This window comes from Papilio machaon, chromosome 23 (genome assembly GCF_912999745.1).
Source record: "Papilio machaon chromosome 23, ilPapMach1.1, whole genome shotgun sequence".
NCBI classification, from domain to species: domain Eukaryota; kingdom Metazoa; phylum Arthropoda; class Insecta; order Lepidoptera; family Papilionidae; genus Papilio; species Papilio machaon.
In genome coordinates, this window is record NC_060008.1 from 4,386,472 (window position 1) to 4,407,107 (window position 20,636).

General features: G+C 32.5%; 1 protein-coding gene across 2 annotated transcripts in view; it reads right to left on the minus strand.

Annotated features, from left to right (window-relative positions):
• Positions 1 to 20,636, minus strand: part of LOC106716885 — a 322,836-nt gene that overhangs the window by 32,023 nt on the left and 270,177 nt on the right. Inside the window, exon 1 of one of the 2 annotated variants that reach the window (XM_045683717.1) lies at positions 5,915 to 6,368. The exons of the other annotated variant lie outside the window; for it this stretch is intronic. Coding sequence (XP_045539673.1) covers positions 5,915 to 5,957 — 43 coding nt within the window. The 5' untranslated portion in view covers positions 5,958 to 6,368. Of the gene's footprint in view, positions 1 to 5,914; positions 6,369 to 20,636 lie in introns of those variants that run through there. 2 annotated transcript variants of the gene reach the window in all.

Sequence of the window (20,636 nt, forward strand, 5' to 3'; positions counted from 1 at the left end):
TGTTATTTTTAACGTAACCTCAACTAACATACAACTTGAAATGGCTAATATGACTGACTACTTATATAAATATACATCACTATTTACTTCATCAGCTACATAACAATACATAACAACCTAAGGAAACTAGAATAATTAAAAAAGGGGAAAATTTATTTTTTTTATTTCAAAATTAGCTAAATTTATCTTCTAAGAATCAACTTCAGACTATAATATTTCTATTTGATACTAGATGGCGCTGGTTGTCGCTTAAGCCGATGCCAAAATCCTGATAGGATATGTTCCGATATACGAAATACCTTTCACAGGCACGCGAGCAATCTTTGATACATGCATGCTTGACATCATTTTAAAAACAAATAGAAGTCGGAACGTTGCTTAAAATTATAAGTGATTTTATTTTTGCAATATTACAATTATTCAATATATGCTTGTAAGTTCCCTTTCTATCAAGATATTCTACATCTGAAAAGGTAAAAAAATTCAAGATCATTAAGAAAACATAAACAACAACCAAAGCATAGTGTAATCCATTATATCTTTAAATCGAAAGACAGAAGAAAATTCAACAACAAGACATTAGTCTTGAGACATGGAATATGAGATGTAATACATAGTAATTCATACAACAGCTGTAATATTGTAAAGGTCAAAGGTCGTAGCGTAAAAGTGAAAGATCCACGTCTGAAAAAGGTCCATTAGGACAAAACCTAATGGATCTTTTCTGTGACTGATCGCTTCTGTTCCTGACAAAAGCACTTATTTGTCTTTATTTCAACGAATAATACGATTCAGATAATACGAGTACGTAGTTTTAATTTTTTAACGCACGTTTAAAAAGCGTTCAAATGGCATCTAGTGTAATGTATGGCAAATATATGTTGCAGTGATGCATTTAAAGCTCTTCGCTAGTTCGTTCTTCGTTAAAAAAAGCGCCCGTGCGAATGGGGGCTAACTGATATTTCTTTTTAGCCTATGACATAAGTTAAGGTTTTGTACAACTTAAAAATTAAAGCCATTAAATATGATAGCTTTTGTTTTTTTTATCCCTTTCTTCTTTCTTCTAGGGATCATGACAAAAAAATTAATTAAGATAAAATTACTTTAAACTTAGATAATCAACTTAAGACTCTATAAGGGGTGATCAGAAGTAGAGATAAAGACATCACTAACACAGATAAAAAAAAAAGAGAACAAAAAACAACATAGAAATAGAAATGTTTATGACATGTCGCAGGTATAAAAGGACAACGGACAAAACTGTGTTTGACTAGGCTTTGTATACGAGATTAACAACATTTTCGACAAAGGCTCGCTAGAGAACCAGAGGTTATTTTGTACGTAGAATTTGCCGAGACAACACGAGGTCCTTTCAAAGAGCTTTGTACAAAAATTAATTAGGGGCAATTGTTTGCAGTTCTATAGCAAATACTCATAATATTAATACGGAAAATGTAGGAAAAGTATTATATTATTAATTAGACGAATTCAGGTTAAAAAAAACAACTTTCATACCCGAGATGTTTACTTACTGAAGTAGTAGATATATAAATGTCAATAAAATATTAAATCAATCCTAAGGTCCTAAGGGTATAATATTTTAAATTTAAGAAAAATTAATATCTGACAGTTCTGACCTTAAAAAGAAGTTACGATAATATGAAAATGCTCTAACCGTGGGTTTCTAAGATCAAAATCTCCGTTTAAAACATATTGTCATCTATGTTTTGTCAAAAATAATGACAGGATTAGCGATATGTTTTATGTCGCTTTAAGACGTTTAGTGATCGCCTCGGTAGGGGCACTGCCGCGCCCCCTATATTACTAATACCGATACAAATATAGCTGTAAACATTAATCCAATTAAATGAAATTGTGATAATATAAAATTATGTTTATTGAATTCTCTTAAGACAGAGAAAGTTCATCTGAGAATCTTTATTAAACTCTTACACTATTGTAAATATAATGGAACGGATAACTTAACGAAGGAATAATTTAATTTCTCGGATATTTTCCTTTTTGATATTAAAGAAGAGTTTAAAATAAAATATTGTAGAGCTAAGGTGGCCGAGCATTTGCACATTTTGAGTACAGCCATTTACTCATCTAATACTGTAGACTGCAAACATTTGCAATCTTATTTAATATAACAAAGGAAGGGAAAAATTTATTCTCGTAATGAGTTTTTTATTCTAGATGCTTCTTTATTTACATTGTTAGGTAAATTAGCTAATTACTGGAAAATTAATTATACACCCCAATAAGAGGTGTAGCCGAAGGGGGGCTTATAGCGCAAGCAATAATTCTGCTTTGAACGTTTCGTTATTTCTCTTTTATCCTTACTCGAGTCCATTGTGTTATTAATTAATTTTGCTTACTAACAAATTAACGTGTTGCTCACATTTTAATAAATAGTAAACTGTTAATTAAGATTATTTATATTTTTAAAAAAGCTATCGCGTTGACAACTTTCCGTTATGTATACAAGATTTAATCCCATTTGAAACTAATCAAATAACATTAGAGATTCACAAACTTTTTTTATAAGAGAAGGGGGCAAACGAGCAGCGAGAACACCAAGGTGTTCATCGACGCCCATGGACATCTGCAATACCAGAGGGATCGCAGATGCATTGCCGGCCTTTGAAATGGTGATACGCTCGCTTCTTGAAGGAACTTCAATGTGATAAACTGCGTAATGATTTTTCTTTCTCAATTCAAGCCATTTGCTTAGTGCGTAATCTAGAAAACTTGTATGCCAACATTTTGTAAAAATAATCCACAGCCCCAAGTTAATTATTAAACAGGATTCAATTCGTTTAAAACGCCGAGAAATGTTACGGACCGACTAGTTTCTTGATAAATTTCTAAGAGATGTAGGTATACATGTGCCTTACCTTTTTTACAGGTTTAACTGCTGCACATTCGTTAAGGCTCCCTTAGTAAATGTTTAGGTTGAGAAACTTTTAAACGTCTCTGAGTATGCCAGTGTTTTAAAGCTAAAATTTTAAAGAGAAAATCCAACATAAAAGCGAAACCTAAATCTCTCATATCTTTAAAGTCAAAAGGACTTGAACATATGAGAATGAAGCTTTGTCATAAAGGGATGATCAGATATGATATTAAATAGTAAATTGAAAATGTAGTTACGCGGGTATATTTTTAATATTGTAGAGTGGAGCGAGGTACAGGATGGAAGCTGAGGTTGTTTGACTCTGAGCTGACGTAATGACTATATGAAAAAACACGTTTCAACCACACATCTTCTTTATATAGTCGTTTGTAAGACATACCTACATTTTAATATATAATTTTTATATATAATCTTAAAAATATTATAAATACAAAACTTTTAAGATAGAAGTGAGATAGATTTCTGTTTGGAATAAAGGCTATTAATTTTTTTTAACTTCACCTACGCAGTCTTCGGTGACAACTAATATCATGTGACGATTACAAGACTTCATCATCAGCTCACTATACGTCCCCACCGAGGGGCTCGGAGCCTACCCCAAGTTAGGGGTGACTAGGCAAATAATCAACCAGGCTGGCCAAATGCGGGTTGGTTGACTTCACACATATCACTGAATTTCTTCTCAGATATGTGCAGGTTGCTTCACGATGTTTTTCTTCACCGTAAGAACGTCAGATAAATGTACATATGAAAATCGGGAATCGCGAGGCGGGATTCGAAACCGGACCTGCTGATTGCATGTCAAGTGCTTAACCCCTCAGCCACCGACGCTCTAGACGCGACGCGACAAGACTTATTAAAACAAATTAAAAAACTTCATAATACATCAATTTCATATTCGGTTTCATTCTCTAACTTTAAACTAAATAAATTCTACTTTAAAAATCACTTAATAAATTAAATTTACCGCAAATACCAGTAATAAATACGTAACATTGAAGTAGGAAGTAAAGATGTTACTCTGGAAAAATATCTCGATTCGTTGCTTTAAAATAAAAAGGAAACTTTAAAAGGCGAAGGAATCGTGAGGCTTGGTCACGTCCGAATAGATTTCATTACCACGACCACACTTTCTATTGATGAAAAAAAAGTATTCGAAAATATTCGATTCATAACAGAAATGTCCTAAAACCCTTGTCATTGGGAGCCTATTTCTTACCTTTTCATAACAAATAATAAATATAGTGAATGTCGAATACACTTATTGTCCAATAAGCTATCAGAAAATCTTTTCTCGCATTGTCAAGATTTACGGAATACCTTGAATTTAGCTGAGGTGAAAAACATGTCATATTTTATTTGGATAACATTTATTGAGGTACAAAATAGAGATACAGAGTTGATCACTGGAACGTAAAATGATATAGGTAATTTTAGATTCGTAGATTTTTAAAACATTTTATGATTCGTTAAAATACTATAATAAAAACAAAAAATACATCTTTATTAGTGACAATAAAATTCACGTTTTACAGTGAAATTCCATTGCTTTAACACACACATATTGTTGTCTCTATTCCTTTAAAGAGATTTAAAGGGACGACGGTATTAATACAAGTATTTCAACAATGACTACCACCAATTGCCTACTACAAATGTCAGGAACAAAATAATAGAGTCAGTTCAGTTCAGTTTCTTGATTATGGCTCTCCCTCAGCGGATTGGGCCAGTGTCGAGTGAATAATAGAGTCGGCATAAAACATTGGAACAAAGATAGAATGGAGATATTATTAAAATAGATAATTCGGTAACACGAAAGGGTTTTATGGATCACTAATTGACAGAGGTTGAAGGGAGATGTGGAAACGAGTATGGTTGATACTAGATAACGAATGAGATTGTATAGTTTGATTATTAATAGTTGGTTGTTGGTATGCGGGCGGATCAACATTGCGGGAACCGACTATAATATGTTTATTGACTTTTTATTAACCGTTGATACAAGAATTTGTTACGTTATTTGCTTCTATTTAAATTTAACTAAGTGAATATAGTAGTGAAGTAAAAAATATTATCGATAAGTTTTATATTTAATAGTCTTATTTAAGTTTTATTAATGGACATTCGAGAGAACCATCCAAAGTATAATACTGAACTAGTGTTGACCAAACGTCGATTTTTACGTTAACAAAAATAATCAAAATTTTGTTGTAATATTAAATACATAAAACTAACCTTCTTGAAGAGAATTATTAAAACGTTTCATCAAATCAAAGATTTTTTTTTATTGAAATTTACATTCGAATAATTGATGGGGACAAATTAATTAGAAGTAATGATTTAAATTCGATATCGTACATTGTCATCTCTGATAATTAACAAAGCGAACTCGAAACGCTTGAAGCTTAATTAAATATACCACGTACATACACTCAGAATATGTAGATTTCTAGCTATTTATAACTTAATATAAACGTTATTAATAAAATATCGTCAAATTATTATGTTATTTTACACCATCACATCTTAATAGATGATATGAAAAATGTACATTATACTTAATCAGTAATTTGAATAGAGCGAATTCTGTATTTCAATAAAAAAAAATTAAACTAACCTTTTTATGAATTTAATATTTTATAAACAGAAATTCCAGATTTTGAAATGTTTCACATTTCTGATCTTTTCCTTCGTATTTAAATATATGATGTTGTAACTTTGAAATTAAAACTTTAAGTATTTTTATTTAAGAAAAAATTATCATCATCCTGATATTTTAAAAGCAACTTAACCAAATGAATAATAGCTGTATTTTACAATATAGTGACAGTATCGCCGGGCACCGTATCAGCTCACTCAGGCCCTATCTTATTAATTACTCGTGTGTAGATGGGCCTCATTAATTCCTCTCAATAAATCTCTCCGATATCAGAATAAGGGTCGTCAACAAAACATTATCATATAAATTGCCAACATTATAACAAAGTTTTCACTTACCTAAAACTACCAAAATGAAACACAAACTAATATACAAGATCATCAGGAATCTTTGGCAACTAATAAACTAATATTATCACAAACAAGCACGGCAATCATCTATGCATTTGCCGATAAATTATATCACAGTATACATCACTAACTACACAATGTCGGTCGCACTGCGATCCCATCAGGCCATCACTATTATTACCAGCACATTATTTTTTTTAAAACGAGTGCATTCGAACCGTAACTTTTTTCACTGTATCCCCACAAGTTAAAGTTTCGGTCATCGTACGCGCACGACGCCCGAACTGTCGTTTATACACTGTCCCATCACTATGAGATGTACGATCCAACTTTGCAGTTCGTTAGTCACTTCGATAACTGTTTTGTACGAATTGTACGATCGTTGCGCGACGCCGAGCGACACAGGTCCGACCTCGACGATGGTCGGGACGCGACTGGCGTGAAGTTGTCCAGGATTGGTGTAGAATGAAGAATGCGCGGCGCATGGTTGCCTCACCGGCCGCGTTTGGACGCCACTCCGGCTAAAATTAAGAGTCGTCGATTTGCTGTTATTTGTAAGCAACACCGCGTCGTTTGCGTTGAGTCGAATAATATAACCAGATAGACGGTCGTGCATTGTCAGTAACGTCGCCCTCGGTCTTGGCCGCTTTTTCGCTTCGACAAAGATAGGTAGCCCAACTATACGAATTGTTCCCTTTTGGAACATAATCATATTCCGTCTCTTTCTTACGTGCATCACACCAGGTAAAATGGGTCCTGTTTGTGCATGGAGAAGCATTTCAAAATTATTATTATACCCCTTGTACATACATCACCATTCCGAATCCAGGAATACATTCAATTTAACGCCATTAATTGCAATTCAAATAGACAAAACCGCACGTGTAAATCGAAAAAACGCCGGATGCGGAATTTTGAATCTGCGTTTTGAATGGTCGGTAAATTGCTTAATTCACATCCGAATGCAAAACGAATTTCCAGTGATTACCGTCTCGTTTTGTTGGATTTAATTGTTGAATGCGGTATCGATAATACAATACTAGTGATGTACAAGTAATACAACACTAGTAATGTACAGTTAATGTTTTAATCCACCTTTAAAATCATGTTAAAAGTTGGTATTTTTCTTTTTTAATGTCATCTGACTGGGACATCTATTTACCATTGTTTTTTGTCAAGTCAGAAATCCTATAAACTAACCAACGAATAAATAAAAAACAGATGAAGGAGTAATAGGTCCACAGTTGTTTTATAGTCAGAGAGTAAGAAAATTATAAATTTAGTCTAAATTTTCTTTGAACTAAAGATCTGTGGGTAATCACCATTACTATGTTAATCATTAACGGAAAAATAACAACTCGAAACCGCATTCAGTCTATAATGAAGTCTAAAAAAAACAAGAAAGTCGATTATAATTTCATACAACTGCCACACTCAACCGCTAACCATCCCACCCTAAGTAGAAAAAAACCACCCAAATCCATCCTCAAGTTACCAAAAACTTTGAATAAAAAACCTTAGTTTAGACAACCATTATGAGGGTGACCAAATTTTTTATACACCAAATGTTCCACTGTAAACAATTATTTAAAATTGTGGTTTATTTGTTTATTGTTAAAGTTTATTTTCGTGTGGTGTTGATGGTCGTACAGGGATGGTCAACTTGTAAAGGATACTGTTGACACAAATCGTTCGGTTACGATGGCAGTTTCGATAAATTCCCCTTTTAACCCATTACGATATTCTCAGATACCTGCTAAGATATACGAAACTACAACCATCAGTGTTTAGACAAGGATTTTATGTTATCGATACTTCGGTTTTAAATGAACCTACATAAAATGCATCAATGTAAAGTCTTAGTTCCACTCTCAAATACTTAAGTATAGCAGTTTAAAATTGAAATTAAATTTAAGATTAGACATTACTAGCAGTTTTGTTAAATTATAGTAATTTAATTAAGTTCTTCTTTAATATAAATTACGAACATATCTACGGGCTGGTATGTCTGAACACTGAATCACTTCGATGTTTGCTTTCTCATATGAGCAATTAAATCTTCAAACTTTCATTTAAGAAATACTAATTTGCGTTAAACATCTCAATTCTATTACGATAAAACTACAATTACCTAATAACTTGAACGTATATTGCAAAATTGTATAATAGATGGCGTTAGTGGTACGTTTTGCAAAAACTCGCTAACCACTAAATCATAAATTTTGTGAAATACAGATGTTTTGAGGTCTTCGAACAGATTTTTAATATTTTAAAATGTTAGTTGTTTCTTATAATGGCACCTTTTTAAAAGTATAAAACAAAGTTTAACTTGACTAATGCATTAAATCATGAATTTAAAGAGATTATAATAAAATGAAATGTATTTATAAAGAAAAAAAAAAATAGTACGAAACCGTATCGAAGTATTATTTGCCACGTAAAATATATTTCTCACCACAAATATTCAATTAGTACGAAACGTCGAAGGTTCAGAGTTGCTACCTGCCAATGTTAAACTTTTTGTGTCGACCGGGGTTTTGTGAACGAAAAAAAAACCTGAACATAGCTGTATTCTGAGCATTTTTATTTTTGTAGTTTTGTTCGATTCGCTGTTTTATAGGCGTTGCATAGGAACGTTCGCAGAAAATTGTTTCTATTGAGGAATTCATTGACAACGACCCGGTGTAACACTATTTGATCTGTTTATTTTTTTATCCTTGATCCAAAGATTCAGAACAAAGGCAATTTAATACTGCCTGAAAATAATATTTTTTTTGGTTACGTCACTGTTTATATTGTGAAAGTCTCTATATAATTATAAAATTTAATTGGTCATAAATAATTTTATAAATTCCACTCAATTTTTAAATTCATCGTTCATTCAACTACTTTATTATTTTACTTTATTACTTCGACCCGATGTCATTCAGTTAGTTCAGTTCATTCCGGTCTCTAGAAACTCAGTATAAACCATACATCACGTGCTACCATGAGTCATGTTGATATCATTTCGTAATACAAAAGCGAGAGTCTGGAATTAGAACAGATACAAATCTAGACCATGAACTGCAAGTGTAACCAAACATTGGCCCAATTAATATCCAATATTGTTATAAACAGTTTTATCAATACGACTCTGTCGAGAAATTAAACACAATTTAAAATGTGTACATTGTCTGTCCCTATACCTAACTACTAGTACAAGATTCTAGTTATTTTAAAATGAAAACTGTTACCTACTTAAAAAAGACACTTGATACCTAAATAAAACTTCTTCTCATCAAAGTTTTAGGTCTTTATTCTAGTTCAATCGAGCGTAATCACTAACAAATATTTATCAAATTATTCTACCATTGTAAGGAACGCGTTAAAAGCAACTGCACACATTCTCTGGTATGTTTAGGCGATAGTTTCTGAACCCCATTAGAACCCTTGTTACAAGGGTGTACATTCCTGAGATGTATTTGTTTCGGCCGTAGGTGATAAATATAGTAGCAAAGTGAAACGCATACCTGTGGAATGTGCTGGAAGTTAAACGGACAGACAGTGTTGCCGCTACAAGTGACAGGTTTGTGTTAATTGTGCCCGTCCTCTAGTCAGACTATATTACGTGTTTAAATTAAAAAAGAGATATTTAAAGAAAAAAAAAAGAGGATAGTTAACCTTTACAATTCCCCAATTCAAATATTGCAGAAGGTTCAGCTTTTTGTCCCACTTGAGTGTGGTCAATTTACAGCAAGTTATTTTTTTTCTCGACTAATAGCTTTCTTTTATTAAATAACACTCTATAAACAGATATAAGAAGTCGTTACATTCGCAACGTCGCTGTACCGAGCACTTCCTGCGCTGAATAAATAAGTCGAGAGATTTGCATATGGCCTGATGAAAATTCATTATTCATTTAGGGCCTCATTAGCTCGCCGCAATAAGGACCCGGTCGAATGCTCCCGACCAATTTAGACCTCTCCATTCGAATATCATTTGCAATTAAGACGTTCAATGCCGTCAACTTCTTGCGAGTTTACTTTTATATGAAAAAAATCATAGCGATATTGACCGTGTTGACTTCAATGAATTTAAACTTTATACATCTATATATATAAAAGAAAGTCGTGTTAGTTACACTATTTATAACTCAAGAACGGCTGAATCGATTTGACTGAAAATTGGTGGGCAGGTAGCTTAGAACCAGGAAACGGACATAGGATAATTTTTACCCCGTTTTCTATTTTTTATTCCGCGCGGACGGAGTCGCGGGTAAAAGCTAGTTTAAAATAATAACTATATTCAACTTAAGTTAATATTAAAGTGTACTCTCGTACTATAAAACATTTAGTGATCTAAATTATAACATCTATAAATAAGCTCTGACTAATCGTTGGTTTCTGAGACCATAATCACCATTTAAAACGTACTGTTACCTCAGTTCTTCAAAGACAATGAAAAGGATGACGATATGTTTTATACAGAGACTTTGGTCTCAGAAACCAACGGTTACTACATCTGTATTATCTAATATATAAAATTCTCGAGTCACAGTTTTCGTTCCCGTACTCCTCCGAAACGGCTTGACCGATTCTCATGAAATTTTGTGAGCATATTCAGTAGGTATGAGAATCGGCCATCTATTTTTCATTTTTTTTTTAACTGCGCGCGGACGGAGTCGCGTGCGACAGCTAGTCATTTGATAAAATACAAAACACATGAAATTTATTTTGTAACAAGTTTTATTTACTAAGAACTTGCTATATTTAACTAGATAATTAGCACACGACCAAAATAACAAGGACTACAGACGTTTTAACTACAGTTCAAAATGAAATCAACATATCGGAACATTTTTGTATTGTGACCTTACCGGATTGAATATTAGATATCCGAGTAATTGATATATCAAAGGCACGTAGTATCCAGTAATTATACTGCAGTGCCAGTCAAAGGAAATCAAAGCGAACACATTTATATACGAGTATGCATTTGAAACTAGAACCACTAACATCTATTGCTAATAAGATTAATTAAAGATCAATCTTAATGCTTTTAGGATTTGATTTTATCCCCCACTTATATTATAAGCAATAAGCGTTATGGGAATAAATATTATCTTCCATTCAGCGTCGTAACGCCCACTGGTGGGCATAGGCCTCCCCCAAAGATCGCCACAATGATCGGTTCTGTGCAACCCGCATCCAGGATATTCCCGCAACCTTGACCAGATCATCGGTCCATCGTGCGGGAGGCCTGCCCTATATCATCTTACTAAAATTATAAATGCGAATGTTTAGACGTATGGTAAGGATGGATATTTGTTTGAAGATATCTCCAGAACGGCTGAACGAATCTTGATGAAATTTGGCACAAATGTAGAACATAGTCTGGAAGAACACACAGGCTTACTTATTAATATAAGCTAAAGGGTTAAACTCTAAGATTAGAAAAACAAAACAAATATGTGTTGTTTCAGACCCTCACTAACATCGAAACGGAAATTTAATTTTTGGAACGAAGTTCCTTATCGCGCGTTGTGAAAGGGGGCTATACGGAAAAAATTCTTACGAAAAGTTGTCACGACACTTTTTGCTATAGACGAATGAGCGCTACTTCACCATGGCAACGGCGTGACAATATATAACGAAAATTCATAGAAATAAAATGTACTTCTTGTGAAGACTTAAGTTTTTTATTCATAGAATAAACATTGGTTCCTTCACTAATTAATTGAAAGGAACTTCGTTCCATCCGGGTGTCCCTTGACACCTCTCAATTTTTTTTTAATGAAAATAATTTAAACAAAATATTTATTAAAGGCTGTATTATAAATACTTTAACAGATCGTGAAGTACAGCCAGTAGAAAAAGTATGAAAAAATTACATAAACTTTAATGACCTGTTATCAAATTTGTACGGTAGACATTAAATTGGGCGCACCTGCGACTTTGGAGCGTTGACCTAAAAAAAAAAATTGTAAATGGAAAAAAAATACGGACCTCCCCTATTAGTGTTATATTCAAACCCGACAGAAGGTCGCTTCGCTCGCCGTAGAAAAACATTTTCCTGTTTATACGGGTGCTGAACTTAATTGACGAATAAAATATATTTTCTACAACCGCATGGAAACAAATTATGAATATAATAACTAATACTATATAAATACTTATATACTACACTACTATATATAACGTAGTTAGTTTTTATCTTATATGCTATATTACAATCTTTGAACATGATGTGAATGAAATGGATACCTACCTTAATAAAGTGTTTCAAAACTATGTTTGTTTTTACAAACCATGTTACCTTAATTATACTAATATCATACTAATAATAAAAATAGGGATGTTTTGATAGATAAATGGATGGATGCTTGTTTGAAAGTAGCTCCAGAACGGCATAACGGATCTCGATGAAAATTGGTACAGATGTAGTCTGGATTCCGCGCGCACCTACTAAATCGCGAGCGATAGCTAGTTTGTTTATAAAATTTAATGTAACGTAAGATGAATGGTATTCAGAGAGTACGATTGATAAATTGGAAATTAACGATATGTTTTTCATCATTATAAATAAAAATAAATAAAAGAATAGATTGTAGGACCCTTGCACAATAATAAACTAAGGAGAGTAACTGGCAGTATTTATTTTATTTTTTTATTTATTTAAACTTGTTAAAACTCTATATAACATTCGTCTTACTGGTAACAAGTTAGTATTCAGCGCATCACAATTGCCCCATCATTAAACAATTTCACACTTGACGCGTAATTTTTGACAGCTGTATGTAAATTACCCTTAAAATTTGCATTACCAATGTAACCGCTTCCGAACAGTTATCGATTAAGGGCACGTTTCTTGCCGCGGGAGTTGACTTCAATTTGTGGGAAACGAAATTGTATGTACAAAATTCGCGAAACGGTATACATGTTTAAGTTAATTTATTAATAAAAAAATCTTCAAGATACAACAGATGTTATGCAGTCTGTTAACGGCAAAACTTTTAACCATGAAAAAATAAATGGTGTTTTTGAGCATGAATTTTCGTTACGGTAACAACCATACAAATTATGTCATTCCAATTTCTTTAAAGATAAAAAAACATGGAGAAGACAAATTCAACAAAATTAATATTTACAGATCTTTCACTACTTTATGAGAGCAATGTTTTTAACGAGTTTATGCAATGTGTGTCAATTTAAATAAGCTTTAATTATAAATTCGTTTAATCAATTACTTAACTTTTTTTTGTATTTCTATCAATTATCTATCAACATGTAACAAGTTAATTTACACACAAAATCAAACACAACGTGTTGCGTACAAACTCTCCGGCCGTCCGGAGATGTGTGCTGCAAATAACCGCAAATCTACCCTTTGCTCCAAACTGTTTACTAACACAACTATTATAAACTTCCTTACTATATCAATAGTTAATAAAGTTGACCAATACAATTGGAAAACTATTAATGTTAAGTTAATTTTATCATCATCATCATCATCATCTGATTTTTGTTCTTAAACTTTTATTCAACTTGACTATGTGTTTGAATGACAGAAATATAACTCTTATTTCCTTCACCGTTAGATCAACGGATAAATGTACATATAAAAATCGAAAATCGAAAAACTCATAAGTACATGGCGGAGTTAGAACATCAGGGCGAAGTAATTCAAAGATATGTGTCAAGTCAACCAACCCCCACTGGGCCAGCGTCGTTAACTACGGCCTAGTCACCATGACTTGGGTAGGCTCCGAATCCTTCAGTGAAGACATGTATGAGCTGATGACATCAACGTGACCCTCTCATTGTCTTTCGAAAGAACAAAGATATGTAAATGTGACAGTTAGACAATAGAAACCCATGAAAAACGTAAGTAATATAAAAAATATCATAGTAATATTATAAATGCGAATGTTTAGATGGATGGATGTTTCGATCGATCCGAAGGTATCTCCGTTACGGCTCAACGGATCTTAATGAAATTTGGCACAGATGTGTCTGAAAGAACACATACTTATAGTTTCCTTTTTAATTCAGCGCAGACGGAGTCTCGGGCGACAGCTAGTACATTAATAAAGACAGGGAATGACAAGTTACAAAAGAATAAAACAATTCGAATTGCAAAATTCATTAAAATCATATTACAAAGTCATGATCATCGACATTCATAAAGGCTATCGAGATTTCCAATCTTATCCGTACGGAATATCTTTTGCTTTAAATGTCAAATTAAAGTTTCATTTCTCTCGCAATTAGACTTTTATATTTTTATTTGATATACAATTTTATAAAAGACGATTGTTTTCAGGGACATTTATATTTTAAAAGTTCAACCCAACAATGCTTTTGTTTTCAAATAAATAGCAACTAAGCAATAATTTCGTATCATAAAACACAGTTTTCAATAGAGATACACCACAAAATTACCAAAAAAAAATGAACCCACATTTAACCAACTAATCCGTTTATTAACGAAGATAACACGTTTAAAAACATGACCATACATTGCATAGCACCATCCACTGTATAAAGCTTACCAACCTGTTTAAGCTTTAGTATCTTCAGATTTATCAATATGACCTAGATGTAGAATAAACGACAAAATAAAGATCTTATATGTTACATTTCAAAAGAAAACACTATAACAACTCACATAAATCTTTTGTTGCGAAACAAACGGGTTCTGAGCGAGAGATATATCTAATGGCGCTATAATCCTCATCACTATAATTTTAACCGGTTAACACTGTCGACCATGTCGAATGTTTTTCCTTGGGAAAGAATATGCATAAATTAGTAAATCTTACTAATATTATAAATGAGAAAGTTTAGATAGATGGATGTTTGTTTGAAGTTATCTTCGGAACGGCTCAACGGATCTTGATGAAATTTGGCATAGATGTAGAACATCACAGGTATACATAGGCTACTTATGTATTTAGTTTTTTTTTTGAATTCCGCGAGGACAGAGTCGCAAGCGAAAGCTTGTATATTATGTAGGTGAACAAAATAATATTATAGTATTTTATATTTCTACTATAGATAACTAATTTCATGAAAAAATCTTGATCGACTTAAGAGATTTTTTTAAACGAAAGAGGTTTTCCCGAGTATATTTTAGAATTCAACATTTAGTTTAAAATGTTCAGAGTCCAATTTTTCACACTATGTAGGACTTTAATTCCCAAGATGCAAAACAAAAATCTACTATTAGCACTCACTACATCTACTTTATAAAAATGCGTAAGATTTTATTTATTAATAAACACAAAAGCAATGGTACATATAAAAATCTCGTTGGTATCGAGGCCGATTAATCCTGGGATAGCTATAAAAAAGACAACACATCTTCATTCGTTACGTATTTTTTCACCGCCTCTCCCCAAGGTTGAATTAACTAGTTGATGCATGAACGGTTCGTTCTGGTCACGACTGTACCCATGTTGTTTGTTCTTAATGTACCTACCGACGGTAATTTTTCATCCTCGACATGGTTGTGTTTATTTTGAAATAGTTGGCTTAATGATGTTTATTGTTACAAGAAATATGTAAATATAATTCAATGTTATTCGTTTATAAGGATTTTTAAAGGGGAGCACGGTAATTTTTACTTTTATAATTTATTCGTGAAAAGGTTGTAGGAAAAGATATTAATACACCCCAATTCTAACAAACATATTTTATTTAAAAAATTACTTCAGATGAAATTTATGTAGAAAGAAAAATAGACACAAAACAGCACTGCACATTTTACCATCTCATAGGATAGTGAGAAAAACATAATTCTAAACCTAAATGGACTAAATAAAAAAGCAATACAATAAGTAAGCGGTTCATAACACAGGACCGCATGAAGCTAATAACAGCACGGCCGAGTGGCATTCGGCGCTGTCCTTTGATTATAAATAAACGGACTAAGCAAAGGGACATTTTACTTGATAAATACTGCCAATTTTCAGGATGTTGATGTAAAGATGATAACACGCATATCATGCAGACTGGTAAAATTGTAGGGTTTGAATGAACGCAACAAACAAACACACAAGCAAGTATGTTTACAGTTGTTCGTTTTAATAAGATATTCCTTATGCGCGCGCGGTTTTGACAGGTCCTGTTTTTTAAAAGTCATAGGCGCGGCCGCAATTTGAATTGTGGTCGCACCACACCAGAGGAGGCGAGCGTGCAATTTGCGGGTCGCGGCTTACCGATTAAACACACGCGATCCCATCCCGGTTCCCGATGGCGTGATACTAGACCCGAGTGTACTTAAGGCTACCAGGGATACGGCTAAACTCAATTAAAAAAACAACATGAACATTGCGGAATGATTGCTTCAAATGAGTAACTGGCCTAGAAAACTATTCCGGCAAGTCATATTAAACTAGATAGGTTGATAAAGTGAGATCATAACGGAACACTAATAATATGAAAAGTTAAAAAAAAATAGACGAAAACATATTAACGAAACTTTATGCTTCTCAAACTTTTGTTCACATCACTTTACTCTTTCGACATCATTATTTTATTAAACATTGCATGAAAATTTTAAACTTTCAGTACAAAACTATCCGACAAAAAACCAGACACACAATAAAATTCCATACAAAGCCAAACAATTATGAAATATTTCAAATTACATTTCATCGAATTCGGACACTTCCGATCACATCCACAAAGGCTCTATAAATTTAATACAAAACTTGCTCAGCGGGCGTTTGTGAAGACGGAACAAAAGCGAAATGGTTTTTGTTGTTCCTTCGAAGTCCATCGGAGCGCGAGATTCGGACAGATGGCGACTATCGAAGCGTGCGCATCCCATACTCCTGTATAAACCCATTAGGCTTTGTCGAAACGCAGGTTGTGTAACATGGAAACATCTGGTATATCTTAAATACGGATTTACCATTCAAGAAAAAGAAGGAAAAACTTAATAACTTAAAACTTTAATGATATTATTTACTACAAAAATATAAATCGATAAAGTTTTTTATTTTAAGAGCATTTAAAAAACAATCGATAAACAACAGTCTTATATATAATCTAGCATTTGATAACACAACAAACAGAAGGATTAAAAGGAACAAGAAAGAACAATTTTTAACAAAACAAAAAAAAGATTACGATTGTAACACAGATAACGACGGTTAACTTTGCCGTTAGTAACGTTATTAGTTAAATAGTTATAAGATTTACAGCAAACCAATACAACCGTAGTAAACGTTGAGGAATTCAAATCCCCGAGACGATAGCAACTGCTATTTCCATTTAGGGATTGCAATCCGGAAAAACGGATCCGGTAATCCGGCGGATCCGGCATCATTTAATGGTTACCGGATCCGGTACCAATATACCGGATCCGAAAACCGGATCCGGTGCTAGCATTTTGTGGGAAAATAATATAGCTGTTGCATGAGTAGGTACTTTAAATGCGTTGTGCGTATATATTTGCAGCTCTATTAGAAGTCGTTTAGCTGATGACACAATTAACAATATTTGTTTTCTACGATCTTATTTTCAAAATCAATATTGATTTTCTTTTAATACTTATATTTTTTTTACAATTATTACTTAAAATAATTATTTATCGTAAGTTGATTAAACTAAAGAGTTCTAAACTCATTATTGTGATAATTTTTGCCATTCATTCGTTCGACAAATCATGATGGTATCTGTCATAATCATAAATACCTATAAGACTTGTTTGTTAGCATTCTCAAATACTTTAATAATGATTTTGATCTCATTTCAGTTAATTACGTAAGGTTAATTGTATCTATTAGATATTATAGTTACTTGATAATTAATATTGTTACTTATAAATTGATCTATCTGTGAAAGTGAAATCTAGAAAGACTAAGCTACTCGTTACGTCGTAAAATTATTACTAGTTACCTACTCTACTAAATTTTAATTGTTTTCTTGTTGTCTATTTGTCTTAACATTGGTTAAGAAATAAAGTCGATTTTATATATTTGTGATTTATTTTTAATAAACTACCTACATATAAGTGCAGTGACACTTGATTAACTTAGTTATTTTGTACTAAAAAGCGAAAATCATCTTGATTTAATCAATCCGGTCGGATCCGGTCGGATCCGGCCGGATTGATGGGAATCCGGTCGTATCCGGCCGGACTGAAAATGACGCCGGATTGCAATCCCTATTTCCATTTCAATGATCAAACAGAAATCCTTAATAACGAAACGCGCGCTATCTGTTCATTCGGATCGAATCTATTCAAAACATAGTATCGATGAAATGAAATACGCTTTTATTACTACGATACTTTTTATATCGCTTGTTCGATTCGTAATAGTACCGTCGTTATTCTTTTGTTTTTTATTTAACGCTTCAATTACATCTGTGCACTACTCGTAAAGCTTGCACACTAATGTAGATATCCGAGTTACGTATGCAGATAGATCACAAAGAAATAAGACTTAGGAAAACTTTTTCAATTGACAAGCCGGCTACAAACATACAGCCAGCTTTAGATTCAAATTTTTCAAAGATTATAAAGAAGTTAGATAGGGCTTTTTCAAGTAAGTTAGAGCCAAATTTGACCGAAGCATTTCGTGCATGTAAAATTAATATTACTGGAGGGACTGTCTGTTAATGATTGTTTTGCAGGATTGACTTTCATTGAAGGTTGTTTAGCCTCAAACAAAAGACGGAAGATTTAAAATATGTAGCTTAACTAGTACAAGTCGATTTGACATAAATTGGGTTAACTATATATCTAAAAATAACTATAGATTTGTTATAGTATAAAAGAGGACAAACTGTGCAGATTTACGTCCCACATGTCGGCAAATGACGGCATCACACAAGTTTCTCTTTGTTCAACTCACATTGAAGTGACATCTTTGCCGCGTAACCAGACCGTGCGGTTTATTCTTTAACCTATTTTTAAAATAAATTTTTTAACTAAATAAATATTTTTTTTGGAACGAAGTTCCTTATCGCGCGTTGTGAAAGGGGGCTAGACGGAAAAAAATCTTACGAAAAGTTGTCACGACACTTTTTTGCTATAGACGAATGAGCGCTACTTCACCATGGCAACGACGTGACAATGTAAAACGAAAATTCATAGAAATAAAATGTACTTCTTGTGAAGACTTAAGTTTTTTATTCATAGAATAAACATTGGTTCCTTCACTAATTAATAGAAAGGAACTTCGTTCCATCCGGGTGTCCCTTGACACCTCTCAAGTTTTTTTTTAGATATATTTATTTGTTGTTTTTACCTAATTTTCTAAGGATTTTTGACTCAATTTTATTAAATATCATAGTAAAGAGGTTTTACTATAATTATACCTTATTCCTTCATCTTTAAAATCTTACCCGAACTTTAAGAAGAACAAAAATACATTTAATATCGATTTATTTAATTTAAACCAGTTATGTTTTACAATTTCTCCGAATCGAATCATCATTTTTAAAACTATAATCTTGTTATTAAATTATAAAAAAAAAAACTAAACCAATCGAAGTTTGTCGTGAATATAATTAATTCGGTCAGAAGTTTCTGCAACTCTCAAGCAATGTATTCGCAAACTAATTGAAATTTTAGCAAAGCCAGCACAATTATTGAACTCGGTGTTCAATCTGTGCTATTAAATAAAGCTCGTTTCGAGAAAACTTAACTTCAACTTAATTAATGAATTTTATTACTTTAATTATTATTACGTTGTATTAATTAGAATTACTTTTTTATACAGCATGTTAAACGTAACTTATTTTCACTCAATCTCTAATTACTTTTTGATATAAGGTTATTTAGAAAGAGACATACAGAGAGACAGAGAATGAAAGATTAATAATCCTCTATTCCAGATCGTAATTCATCTATGTTCCTAATTTAAATCTAGGTCAGTTATTGTGCAATTATCTGGTAACAAATATACAATCTCCAAAGCTCCATTCAAATCTACGCATTTATAATTTTACTAAGACAGTTAGTACGATTTGTAAACACGATTTTTTTTTGTCTAATTTATACATTTACGATCGAGAAACATACCAATCCTCGCACCATTACAATAGGATAAAAAAATTTAATAAAATTTATGACGTAATACAAAATTAAATATTAGCCCTCCGGGGGTCGTAAATTCGCTCATAGAATGCATAATAAAGGGGTCCGAAATTAAGAAATGGACCCCAACATAACAATACTCATTGCAATGGCTACAGTGTTAAAAATTGTAATAACAAAATATTCCTAGGGTTGTCCTGTTGGTTAATTATAAATGATAAATTAGTACATTCGTATGTAGTATAGTAATGTCAAGGAAAATGATGTTTAGTCCAAAAAAAAAGTTTAATTTGGATCACAATTAAATTTGCTCATAAAATATGCCATCCATAATCTTTCTCTCCTTATTATAATAAAACTGGAATCTATCTCGTGTTTATAAGTTTATTTGAAGTAATTAAAGTTTGAAATTGCAAGAACAAAATATCAGTAGATATTTTATGTAGGTAAAGTTAAAAGACTTACCTTTGTGTCCTTAGAGAGACATGAAAAAGAAAATAAAAGAAAGTTAGTTTTAGAATGAATGTTATAAAACCACCAAAGAGAGTAAACAAAATTTAAAAAAGCAGTTAAAAAATAAAAATACATTAGACGAAAAAAAAAAGATGATTCAAAGAAATCAGAAATGAAAAGTAGATTCTTTTTCCTTTAAAACTAAAAGCGATACATACTTCGA